The following is a 12,694-nucleotide window of genomic DNA, read 5'->3' as shown; positions in this document are numbered from 1 at the left end:
CGGGCCTAGGACAGCCCCGGCGACGAGCAGAAGCACCTCTGCAGACACCCAGAGGCGTTTGTTTATTTCCTCTTAGACATTCTCCTTGAGGCTGCCTCCTCCTCTTGCAGGTGCATGCGGGGCTGCTCAAGAGATGTCCTGCATGTTAGGAGCTGCAGTTAGTTCGACATCCGCCTCACAGAAGCGGCTGCATGTTTTGTTTGATGCTGTGCAGCAGCCATTGGTGCTGCTCTGCTGGAGCAGCACCAGCAGAGCAGCACCAGCAGCTGCTGCTCCGATGCTGCCGCCTCTGCAGCACCTACGACTGCGGATGCAGCTGCAGCAGCAGCACATGCCGCAGCTGCAGCAGCAACTAAAGCGCCTTATTTCCCAGTTGAGAATATCGGGTGCCGCAGCGCCTCCTTCGGGTCCGGACGTTTCCGCGGGTCTATTTGCAAAATATATCGTACGAAATCCGCCAAAAGACGGTCTTGAGGGAGCACCAACTCCTGATAACAACACCACAACAACAACAGCAGCAGGAGCACGAACAGCAGCAGCTCCATCTTCCAACTTGCCACCCAACACCCAAATGACAATATTGTTGAGCAACCAAAATATATCCAAGTACATGTTGATGTTTATGTGCAGGGGGCATCAACAGTTCGACCAGAAGAATAAACAACAAAGCATGCCTATGGGGTATGTCGATAGCAGAGTACAGCAGAGTGCAGGACATACTCCAAGAAAAACACGCATGCGGATCTAATACTCCGACGCTGGAACCAAGGACAAACAACCTTAAACCCCAAACCCTAAGCCCTAGTACAGACCTCTAGAGGGACGCAATCCTTGACTCGATTGACACTTCCTGCAGAGGCGGCTCCTTCGGGCCACTTAAGTCGAACTTCTCCTCGGCTGTCTGTTGTGAGGTATCCTTTCCCTGCCCCTTTTTGGGCCTTTTGCAACATGTCTTTTGGGAAGGGTTCGACGATGCGTTCCTGAATGCGCATCCAGTGCAGTACAATGCAGCAAAGCCCCGTTACCCCTCCCTCCTCAACAGGTGTACAGACACCTACGAGAAGGTGCCCATACAGCGCAAAGCAGATGCTGCTGCAGCAGTGTTGCACTCACCATCATTGCTAAGTGCTCAAGATGCTCGTGTGTACGAAATAAAACATCGCCGGTGTACAACTCCATGAGTATACACCCCAAGGACCACATGTCATTTGCCATATCCCAGCCGATGTCTGAACAGCATACACCGACAGCAGCAGCAGCAAAGTCAAGTATACAGTGGAGGACACACAACAACAACAGCAGCAACACAGCTATAGGCACTGCCCAGCAGCTAGAGCAGCGCCGTTGTTCCTGCTGCAGCACAGAAATGCCACTAGAGCGACACACGGACACAAGACACTTGTGTTGCCTTCCTCCTGCAGCTCTGTTGAGCTGCAGCAAAAACACCAGCAGCAACAACATCAAAGCAGCAGCAAACACGTACCGAGTATAACTTCTGGAGCCCTATATTGTCGTGTGTTAATGAGAGAAGAATGATAATCTTCCTCAAAAGTGGCACTTCCGAAATCAATGATTTTAACCTGCATGCTAGCAGGTCGGAGGTAAGGGGTAGAGCAATCGTCTTCTTCTGAAGGCTGTGAGTACATACACCACAACAAAAAGAAACGAACGAAAAATGAGGCAGATGAGACAGTGACAAAGCAGCCAATCTGCTGCTGCTGTTGCAGCAACAGTTGAAGCAGCAGCAACAGCAGCAGAGAAAGCTGCGCAGTAGTGCAACTCTTGTAACAACACGGAAACATGGCAATAAATCGCAGAAGCAGCAGCACGCGCGATGCCTGCCTTAAAACAAAGAAGAGATGTACATATGAGCATTATAATTACATCCTAAATAAAATATATTTATATTGAATAATTATATTTGCATGCATTCTCCTGTTGCACAACAAAAGGAGGAGTGAAGAAGTACCCTAGGAGCGCGCGTCTCGAACATCTTCTCTCCGCGCAGCAAAATGTTCTCCGGCTGTAGTGGCACAAAACCACAAACCCTAAACTCCAAACCCTAGACCCTTATTGGTAAACATCCCTCCCCTACTCCTAAACCCTAGTCCATAGGGGTCTACGCAGCTCTGTAAACCCTTTATCCCAAACAGCGAAAGAAACCCCGGTTAAAAACCCTTTGCTGCTGGAGCCGCAGGCACGAATCTATTAGCCTGCATGCGTACATGCTGCATGGAAGGAATACTGGGGCTGCATGCATGCATATATGCTTATTACCTTGAGGTCTGTGTGTGCGAGTTTACAGTCTCGCATGAATGCCAGTGCATTAAGTCCTTGTCTAGCAACTTCAATAATATCTTGTAGATAAAACCCTCTATATTTATTATCGGATAAAACATCATAAAGACTTTTACCTAGACATTCAAATACTAAACACATATGTCTTTTATGATACATAAATGCATCTAATAAACATACACAGCCTGAATCCTTCCTATAATCCTTCCTATTCAACTTCCTTAATATATCCGCCTCTATCTCTGCTGCTGCAGTATAACGAGCCACATCACGAACAACCTGCACACAACAACAAACCACAAACACTAAACCCTAACCGCTAAGCCCTATATACCCACCCCAACCCCAAACACCCTGCTACATATATAACCTGTCTGCGTTTCCTGCTCGCTCTACAAACCATCCCTACCCGTCATCCCCCTTCTCCTGCTTTTGCTGTTGTTCCTGCTGCCATTTATTAACTTATTTACGTATTTACCTTGATGGCAACTTGTGTTTGTAGTAGTACATCAACACATCTAAGTACTCTACCAAAAGTACCATCACCTAACTTGGCGAGGACACGATATCTGTTGTTGAGCCAAAGTCCCGGTTTCCAGGAAAAGTGTGTAATTTCATCTCTATTTGCTTCTTTATTCTGTTTCCTTAAGGTCTTATGCTGTGGCTGCTGCTGCTGCTGCTGTTGCTGCTGCTGATGATGATGATCCGAAGAGTCTGCATCCTCGTGCTGCTGAACATGACGCTGAGATGAATGTACGCGACTCTTCTTGCTGCTGCTACCTGCTGCTTCTCTTCTGCTGCGACGCTCCTGGGTGTGCTTGCTGCTGTTAGGCTTAGAAGAATATGCAGCAGGAGCAGCAGCTCGACCGTTTGTTGGGCTGTAGTGGCGTGTCTTGTAAGGACTGCTGTGCTTTCGAGAGCTCCTTCCTCCTCCTGATGCTGCTGCTGATGGTGGTGGTGCTGCTGCTGCTCCACGATGCCTTTCTCCGCCCCCACGACGACTACCCCCACTGCTGCACTCGCTGCTGTGCCATTTGCTGCTGCTGCTGCGGCTTCTGCTGCAGCTCCCACGACGCCGCACCTCCTTACCATACCAACGACCAGAATATTGACGCCTCTTGCTGTAGTCACCACCTGCACCAGCAACAGCAGAACGACAGCAATAGCAACAATATTACAGACAGCAGCAGCAACGGCAGCAAAAGCGCAGGCAAGGAAGAAACAAACGCCAACGACAGCAAGGAACATGCCACAGCTCCTTGAAACCCACCAACCGCAACAACAGCAGCAACAACATTAGCTGCAGCAACAGCATCAACACTAGCGGCTTCCTAAACCTGCTTTTAACAGCAGCAGCACATCAACAACAGTAGCAGCAGCAACACCAGCAGCAGCAGCAACTAACCTGCAGCTCCTGTATGCTTCCTTGACTTGACTGTGGGGATACGACCGGGTGAAGGAGACGGTCTGTGGGGTCTGCTGCTGCAATGTCTGCTGCTGCAGTGTCTGCTGCTGCAGTGTCTGCTGCTACAGTGCCTGCTGCTGCAGTGCCTGTTGCCTCTATCAGTCAGAGGAGGAGGTCTGCTGCTGTCTCTGTCTCTCCCCCTATGCCTGCCGCTGCGCCCCCTCCTGCTGCTGCTGTCTCTTTCCCTGTCTCTTTCTCTGCTTCTGTCTCTGCTGCTGCGGTAGGAGACAGCAGCTGCAGTAGAACAGCCTCCTGCATCAACAGAGGGCCTTCTGCTGCTGCGGTGGGACCCTGTAGGCTGCAGCAGGCGCTGCTGCTGCTGTTGCTGCTGCAGGTGGTGATGGTTGTACCTCCTGCTGCTGCTGCTGCATTCATCTCTGTCTCTCTCTCTGTCTCTGTTTCTGTCTCTCTCTGGTCTGCTGCTGCCGCATGCATGCCGCTTTATGCTGCGACGTCGGCAGCCTGGGGATCCGATGCCAGATCGCAAATTGTTTTTGCTGCTGCTGCAGCTGCTGCGGTTGCGGCTGCGGCTACTGCGGTGTCTGCACAGCTGCTGCGCATCTCGAGAACGACTGCGACTGCGACGGCCGGTGGGCCCCCCACTTGTGCTGCCCCGGCTCATTGCTTCTGCTGCAGCTGCTGCTGCTGCCGCTGCTGCTGCTGCTGCTGCACCTCCTCCTCCTCCCCCTCCTCCGCTCGGTGCTCCTGCTGCTGCAGGGCCACCTGCTGAAGGATTTATACACTCAAGGAGACAATTGCTGCCTCTGCAGCCTGACAATACGGAGGGCAGCAGCAGCAGCTGCTGCTGCCCCTACTGCTGCTTCTGCAGCAGCTGCTGCTGCTGCGAGGGAGGGTTGTGCTGCAGAAGCCTCCACAGCAGCAAAATTAATTCCTGTCTTTTGCTGTACTACAGAAGACGGGAACTCCTTGCGAGCCCCGGGGCCCTACGAATGCTGCTGCGGCTGCTGCTGTTGTTGCTGCTGCTGCTGTTTCTGGCGCTCCATCCGAAGCCGGTGAGACCGCTGCTGCGGCTGCTGCTGCTCTTGCAGCCTGTTGCTCCTGTCAGTATCAGTCTGAATCAACCAATGAATTGCAACGCCAACCAATGGAAGTGCAGGATCAGCTGCAGCTCCTGCTGCTGCTGCTGTTGCTGCTGCCGCTGCTGTGGAGGCCCCCGCTGCTGCTGCTCGGCGGCTGAGGACTCAATATAGACAGCTGCAGCAAGTCTAAACAACAGAAAAATAAAATAGGCGAAGTTTCTTGTTATTGCAGCAGCAGGAGCCGCAGCAGAAACACGCGGGGAGGCAGGCGCATGCAAGGAGCCCCTGTGCTGCTGCCTGCTAGGGTTGTCGGTGTTGATGCATCTGCTGCTGCAGTACTAGTGGGTCTGCTGCTTATAGTTGCCAATAAAGAGCTGCATATACACCGCAAACTGCAACAACTTCTCTATTGCTGCTGCTCAAGACCCCGAACTGTGGGGCGGCCTCGCGGGGCCCTTTGAAGCCCCGTGTTGCTGCTGCAGCAGTAACAGCTGCAGAAGCAACAACAACAGTAACAGCAGCAGAAGCATTAATAAATAATATATATTTCTTTTTTCTCCATCAGGAGCGCCCTCAGCAGCAGTACTTATGAGATGCTGCTGCCCCTAACTCTAACAGAGTGATCGGGCGGAGGCCCTTAAGGGTTTAGGGTTTAGGGTTTAGGGTTTAGAGTTTTGCGGCTTAACGCGGGATGGCGTATCCACGGGCGACGTAGGTGGCGGTTCACCCGTCCCGTGTGTAGCTGCAGAGCGGCACAGCAGCAGGAGCACCAGCAACATTGTCGTCGTCCTCTGCCACAGCAGCCCAGATACAGCTGCTGCTGCTGCAGGACCAGGAACGTAGATGTTAGCACCAGCTGCTGGCATCAGTTACAGCAGAGCCTGCTAAACTGAAGTGAACATACACCTGAGGCAGACAATGGAGGTGGGCAAGGCAGCTAGTTGTATCGTAGCTGCAGCAAATCGGGCCCTCTCCGCGCTGCTGCACCCAATCCCGCTGCTGCGCTGCGGCTTTTCATCATGTAACGGCGCCGCTGTTGCTCCTGCTACTGCTGGTGTTGTGCTGCAGACACCGCAGAGGCGAGGTCGCTACGCAGTAGAAGATTGGTCCACTGGAACTCACTATGGCTGCAAGTGCGTTCAAGCAGCAGAACCAGCAGCAAGAGTAGCAGCAACAGCAGCAGGAGTAGCGTCGATCAGCCGCAAGAGTAGTAGTAGTATCAGCAGCAAGAGCAGTAGCAGCAGCATGCAGCAACGGAAGCAGGCAGCAGACTCAACCCGAAGCAGTAGCCAAGTTGGTGTTGAAAATTTGCACATTTGCGCTGCGGCTGATGCTGCTTCTGCTGCTGTTGCTGCTGCTGCGGCTGCTGCTGCAGGAACTGCGATAGCAGTCTCTTCTCATCAGCATTGCTGCTGCCGAAACCCACGCGCAGTAAGACAGCAACAACTCTACACCTGGTTCTTACTGTCCTGCTGCTGCAGCAGCAGATGCTGCAGCTGCAGCAGCAAATAACTCTCTTGTTGTTTGGCCGATCCAGCGAAGCGCTAAGCAAAGTCCCGTTGCTGCTGGTGCTGGATCTGTTGTTGCAGCTGTGGCTTATGCTGATGCTGTGCCTCAGAAGTGTATGCTATGGCGGCGCTGCTGCTGCATGTCCCCACAACTTCCTGCCCACCGCAGCAGCAGCAGCAGCAGCATGAACACGATGAGTCTCAGGAGCAGCAGGAGGAAAAGAAACAGAACCAACAGCAGCAGCAGGGAACGGCAAAGAGTCCGTTGTGCGGCGTGTTGCAGCAGCAGGATCGCTGCCCGGTGTATGTTCAGCCTGCAGCAGCAGCAATAGAAGCAGCAGCAGCACCTTTGCTGCTGCAGGAGCTGCAGCGGCTGCGGCAAAAGGAATGGTTAGATGATGCGGTTATAAATGCATTCTTAAAGTTGCTGCAGCAAGACAACAACAACAAACACAAACAAAACCCCAACTGGTACTATGCTGCTGCTGGTGTTCCTGCTGCTGCTGCGGCTGTTGCTGCTGCACCGGCAGCAGAAGCTGCTGTTGCTGTTGTTGGCGCTGCTGTTGTTGCTGGCGGTGCTCTGGCCACAAGGGAAGCAGAGACCTGCGCGTTAATTTTTCTGCTGTTGTTGCTGCTGCTGCAGCGTCCCTAAAGTCAGTATCGTGAACACTTTCTTCTTCTCTGTGCTCTATAGTGACCCCGAAGAGGCAGCCAGAGTCCAGGTAAATATTAGGGTTTAGGGTTTAGGGTTTCAAGTGGCCTCTCCGGTCGGAGCCTCAGCGCCAACGGATCTTAGTCTTACGTTTTAGGGTTTAGGGTTTAGGGTTTAGGGTTTGTGCTACAGAGATGGACGCGAGGCGTTGATATTTTTTCTTCTCGATTTCTGCTCGTTCCTCTTCACGTTAGAACTGTTCATTGGGCTTTGGGTGTGGTGGATATCGCGTAAGCTGCTGCTGCTGCGTTGTTGCTGCTGCTGCCGTTGCAGTTGTTGCTGCTGGTGGTTCTGTCTATTGCTGTTGTTGTTGCTGCCGGTGTTGTTGCTGTTGCTGTGGTTGCTGGGATGCTGCTGCGCCGGTAGAAGTCTGTTGAATGGGCTCGCCTGTTGCACGTGGCATTCCCTGCTGCTACAGCTGCTGCTGTTGCTGTTGCTGCTGCTTGTGCATGCAGACGAGGGCTGACATTTGTATTTGACGCGCTGCCGCAGCAGTTTGGGGCTTTTCATGAAGTTATAAAACCCTTCCTTAACGATTTGTGGAGGCAAAGAGGCAATAGTAAGGCTATTAGGCCTTGCTGCTGCTGCTGCACCTGCTGCTGTCGTTTGCGCTCCCGTTGTTTTGCAGAGTTTGGTGAGCTGCTGCTGCTGTTGCTTCTGCTGCAGCTGAGGCCCCGCCTGAGTGGCAGGCGGCATTGCCCTGTGCCTTTTCATATGATATCCCGCAAGTAGATCGGTGTGCTCAGCAGCAGCAACAACAGCAGCAACAGCAGCAGCAGCAGCAGTGGGGGGACAACAGCGCGGGAAAAGGCTTTAGTGGGAGGCATCAACATCATCTCAATTCGACTCAGCGGTCCCCTAGATCCAGGCGCTTACTGGGTTGCAGCAGTTGCAGCAGCAGCAGCAACAGCAGCAGCAACAGCAAGTGTGCCGGATTCTTCGTTCCTCCGCAGGAAGGGTCTGATGACTGCGGTGTTTTTTTGTGTCTTTTTGCTGCTGCTATTGCCAATGGGAAATCTTTTAAATTCTCGCAGCAAGATGTTGCTGCATGCAGACTTCGATTGGTAAGTCTCCTGCTGCTGTTGCTGCTGTTGCTGCTGCGGTTGGTGCTACTGCTGATCAGTGTAGTCAGGAAGGCGGAAATTGATTTGCTCTCTGGTTTTTGCCGAATGTCTGCAGGCGGCCGCTCTACTGGAAAGGCCTTGAGGACCTTCGAGAGCAGCAGCAACAGCAGCAGCAGGTAGCGTGGGAGTAGTTGGTTAAGAAGGTGGGATCGGTGCACAGCAAGAGAAGAAACAACAGCACTAAAGTTTGAATCTTCATAGCCAAAGGGATACCTGCATGCATGAATGCATGCCGCATGCGTGAGCTTCAAAGCCCCGTTAACGGTCAAGCAAAGGGCCGTTTTATGGAAGCGTGCATGTAGCTCCATTCTTTCCCTGCCTGCCCGCCTACATGCACCCATACAGGGAAAGAATGTGGCTGTTGTTTCGTTTATTGGGTGCATGCATGCATAGACAGACGCTGCATGCATACTGAGGGCAGTTGTGGCTGCATGCCTAATGGCAGCACACGCTAGGGAACCCTAATGCAGAGACTAAACCTTATCACTATCTGAGGGCTGGTAAATCCTAAACCCTCAGTAAACACTCTTTAGCAAATACTATCTTGTGGACCCCGTAAAGGGGTTTGTTAAACATATGTGCACACCCTAAGCCCAAAAAACTGAGGTCCTGTACAGCTATTCTCCTCACATAGGCAGGGCAGGGTTCAGGGCTCTCGTGTGTACCCTTCTAGGGTTTACGACGAAGGGTTCGGCAATTTCGGGTTTTAGGGTTTAACGGTTGGGGATCTAGTGTTAAGTGATTTAGGGGTTTAGGGTTTGAGGAATCGAGTGTAGCTAATCAGAACTGGGGTTTAGAGCTTAGGGAGTAGAGTTTAGGGTTTAAAGGTCAGCTGTTTAGGGTTTAGGGCTTAAAGATTAGGGTTAAGGGTTGGCGGTTTCACGATTAGGGTTTAGGGTTTACCGCTTGCTTTGTTGTGGTTGTCGGCTGCCGCCGTCGAGGCCCTGCATGCATGCCGCGGCATGCAAGACTTTTCCTTTCTTAATTTTAAATAAATTAAAAATATAAATTAAAAAATAAATAAAATACTAACAAACACTGCAAATTATTTCCTTATTTCTCTTTTCCTCCTTCTTCTCCCAATGGACCCAGCCGCGCACACAACCCCCCCTAGTCTAGGGTTTAGGGTTTAGGGTTTAGGGTTTAATGTGTAATTTTTAGGGGTTGCTGGAATCCATATAACGAAGCGCATGTTCTCAACAGCGCATTTCCTTCTGCTGCTGATTCTGCTGCTGCTGCTGCTGCAAGCGGAGAGCACCACCAACACCTTCCATAGGAAGCTTCCTGCATGCAGCATCGATCGGCGCGCTGCTGCTCCTGCTCCTGCTGCTTTTGTTGCTGCTAGACCTTTGCTGACGCATCCCCAGCTCCTGTGGAGATGCGCCCCGGCGTCAGCTACTATTCCCGTTGCAGCAACAGCAACAACAGGAGAAGGAGAAGGAGAGGCAGCAGCAGCAGCAGCAGCTCCTGCTCTTCCTGCTGCTGCTGATGCTATACCTGCAGCAAGCAGCGCATCTGTGCTGCCGCGATGCCCTGCTATTGATTACCTTAAATCCCTTAGGCCGCCGCTAAAGCAGACGCTACCGCCTGTAGGCAAAACCCCAGCAGCAGCAGCTGCTGCTGCTGCTGCTGTGGCGCTGCAGGAGTATGCTGTGGAAGCAACAAGAGGAGCAGCAGCAGCTGCTGCTGCTCTTAAGGGCTTCCCATCTCGTGTCCGAAATCCAACAGCAAGGCAGCTGCTACATCTGGTCCTGCACCACCAGCAGCAGCAGCAGGAGAAGCAGCAGCAGCAGCAGCAGCAGCAAGAGCAGCAGCCAATGCAGCAGCATACGCCGCTTTCAAGGGAACGGATCGAGACTGTGCGGCAGCAGCTGCGGCTGTTGCATCAGAGTATTATCTCATCAGGCAGGCTACAATGCTGCTGCTGCTTCTTCCCCTGTTGCTGCTGCTGTTGCTGCTGGTGATTGGTGGAGGTACAGTGCAACAACACAAGTTGCTGTTGCTGCTGCTGCTGCTTTGTTTGCTGCTGCAGCAAAACTCATATCTAGCGAAGTGCGAGCTCTAGGGCGTCGCGGCTCTCGTTTGGCTGTTCGAAGGGTATGTCTTGCTGCTGCTGCTGTTGCTGCTGCTGCTGCTGCTGTTGCAGCGGTTGCTGGTGCCATTTTAGAGACTGCTGCTGTTGCTGCTAGTTGCTTCGGCTGGCACTGCTGTTGCTGCAGCTGTTGTTGTTGCTGCTGCTGCACCTGCTGCTGTGGTTGTTTGTATTGATGGTGCTCAGTGCTACAAAGAAGGCGAAGCAAAGCTGCGGCAGCAGCTGCTGCTGCATGCACCGTCGCTGCAGCAATACACAAACTTAAAGGGATATATTGATTGGCTGCTTTCTAAGGGATTCCTGTTAGAGGTAGCTGCTGCTGCTGCTGCTGCTGTTGCTGCTGCTGTTGTTGCTGCTGCTGCTTTGGATGTTGCATGCGCGATGGGTTCTTTTTTTAACTATCCATTCTGCTGCTGCTACTGCTGCTGTTGCTGTTACTGCTGCTGTTGCTGTTACTGCTGCTGTTGCTGTTGCAGTTACTGCTGCTGCTGCAGCTGCTGCTTCCGTGTTGTTTCTGCAGCGCGGGTGGAGCAATGGGCCGTGTGTGTGTTTCCTTTCAACGGCAGCAGCAGCAGAATCCGCAGGAGCAGCAGCAGCAGCAGCAGCAGCACCTGCAGCACTAAATGGTAGTGCTGCATTCCTTGGAGGTCTTCGATTGTTTATGGCTTCTGCTGCTGGCAGGACGAAGGTAGCAGCAGCAGACACTGTAAACCCTAAACCCTAGATCGCTCTAAACCCTCGTATGCAGTAGATAGTAAAGCCTGCTGCTGCTGCTGCTGCTGCTGCTGCTGTTGCCGTTGCATGTGCTGCAGCTGCTGCTTCTCCCCTCCCTCATTAATGCCACAGAGGACTGCAATCGCTTTCTTCTTGCAGTAAGAACTTCTTCCAAGGGTTAGGGTTTAGGGTTTAGGGTTTAGTGTCTAGGGCTTAGGGTTTAGGGTTTGCGCTCTTCTTCCTCTGCTGCAGCGCGCTGTCCTTGGATCGACTCCCGCTGGTGTCTGTTTTGTGACGGATGCCCGTATGCTTAACTGCAGCAGCAGCAGCAGCAACAGCAGCAGCAGCAGCAGCAGCATGGCGGCAAGCGGGGGTTTGCAGCTGCGATCCACTATGAGAAATCTCTTCCCTAAGAGGCCGTGGTATGTCTAGGGTTTAGGGTTTAGGGTTTAGCTTCTTCTGTTGAGGTTTAGTCTTTAGCTGTTTGCTGTTGTTGTTGTTATTGCTGCTGCTGCTGTACTGTGCTGCTGCTGCTGCTGCTGCTGCTGCTGCTGCATATGTGGTTTGCTGTTAGGCTTGATGTGGTTTGCAACACCTCCTGCCTAACCCCCGAAGAGAAAGACCTCCTGCAGGTAATCTGCTGCTGCTGCTGTTGCTGCTGCTGCTGTTGTTGCTTTGATTAATGGTCGTGCTGCTGCTGTTGCTGCAGCAGAAGCTGCTGCATGCAGAGTGCATGCATCGGGGTGTCTATCCACCTGTGCAGGAACAGCTGCCCTACGCGTTGCTAATAGAAGGCCCGCTGCAGCAGCAGCAACAGCAGCAACAGCAGCAGGAGAATTTGGCGCTTCGCAACTACATAGCGGGACTGGTGCAGAGAGTGCGGCCTCTTGCTGCTGCTGCTGCTGCTCGATTGCAGCGGCAGCAGCAACCGCAGCAAGCAGAATTGCTGCAAGACGCCCTTGATGTGTATAACCTTTTACGTAGGAGACGTGGCAATATTACCTAAACCCTAAACCCTAAACGAGGGTTTAGGGTTTAGAGTGTTTGACGGAGGGAGAAAGAGGCTGCTGCGCAGACCCTCCGTCCCGTTTTGCTGCTGTTGCTGCTGCTGCTGCCGCTGTGTCTGTTTGCTGCCTCTAGCACCACTAGCCGCAGCAGCATTCCCTGTTGGGAGCATGCAAAGAAGACACAGCAGCAGCAGCTAGAAGCAGCTAGTTGCAGCTAGCTGTATATATCTAGCTGTAGCTAGTCGTATATAGCTATGCGTAGCTAGCCATAGCTAGCTACAGCTAGCCATAGCTAGCTGCAGCTAGCTGTGTCTGCTTCCCTGTCTTGGCTGTTTGTTCTTGTTCTCGGTCTTGAGGTGTATATAACAAAAATTATTTATTTTATTTATTTTGTTTATTTTATTTATTTATTTTTTGTTTGTTTTATTTAACTTATTTTCTCTTATATTTAGTTAACTTATTACAGTTAGTACACCGTGCTGCAGCAGCAGCAGCAGCAGCAGCAGGGCAGCAGCAGCAGCAGCAGCAGATGTGTTGGTAGAAGAAGAGGCCTTTGAATACCAGTTAGTGTAGATGCAGCATTAGGGTTTATAAGAAGGGGAGAAAGGCCTTCTTAGATAGCGCATGCAGCAGCAGCAGCAACAACAACAGCAGCAGAAGCAGCAGCAGCAACAGCAGCAATGTCAGCAGCTCTTAAGGAAGGAAGAGAGAGAGAGTAGATGCAGCAAAAGTAG

General features: G+C 52.2%; 2 protein-coding genes across 2 annotated transcripts; one reads left to right on the top strand and one right to left on the bottom strand.

Moving 5' to 3' along the window:
• Nucleotides 1-362: 362 nt before the first annotated feature.
• EMWEY_00031660 (CMGC kinase, Lammer family, putative) lies at nucleotides 363-5,582 on the bottom strand (the record flags this gene model as incomplete). The annotated part of the gene is made up of 11 exons (XM_013481734.1): nucleotides 363-488; nucleotides 813-980; nucleotides 1,114-1,229; nucleotides 1,484-1,634; nucleotides 1,970-2,023; nucleotides 2,479-2,577; nucleotides 2,777-3,432; nucleotides 3,704-4,527; nucleotides 4,712-4,957; nucleotides 5,230-5,294; nucleotides 5,574-5,582. 11 exons carry the CDS (start codon nucleotides 5,580-5,582, stop codon nucleotides 363-365), a joined length of 2,514 nt encoding a protein of 837 aa, XP_013337188.1.
• Nucleotides 5,583-5,721: 139 nt separating this feature from the next.
• Nucleotides 5,722-11,959, top strand: EMWEY_00031650 (hypothetical protein, conserved; the record flags this gene model as incomplete). Its single annotated transcript, XM_013481733.1, has 13 exons — nucleotides 5,722-5,727; nucleotides 5,872-6,100; nucleotides 6,422-6,782; nucleotides 6,955-7,033; nucleotides 7,156-7,253; nucleotides 7,479-7,582; nucleotides 7,690-7,839; nucleotides 9,309-10,006; nucleotides 10,426-10,541; nucleotides 10,921-10,945; nucleotides 11,206-11,375; nucleotides 11,528-11,585; nucleotides 11,717-11,959. 13 exons carry the CDS (start codon nucleotides 5,722-5,724, stop codon nucleotides 11,957-11,959), a joined length of 2,337 nt encoding a protein of 778 aa, XP_013337187.1.
• Between the last annotated feature and the right edge of the window lie 735 nt (nucleotides 11,960-12,694).

The sequence above is a fragment of the Eimeria maxima genome, genomic scaffold (assembly GCF_000499605.1).
Source record: "Eimeria maxima Weybridge genomic scaffold, Emw_scaff402, whole genome shotgun sequence".
Taxonomy (NCBI): Eukaryota; Apicomplexa; class Conoidasida; order Eucoccidiorida; family Eimeriidae; genus Eimeria; species Eimeria maxima.
Note: the sequence above shows the minus strand (reverse complement) of the source record. Positions and strands in the feature narration are given on the sequence as shown.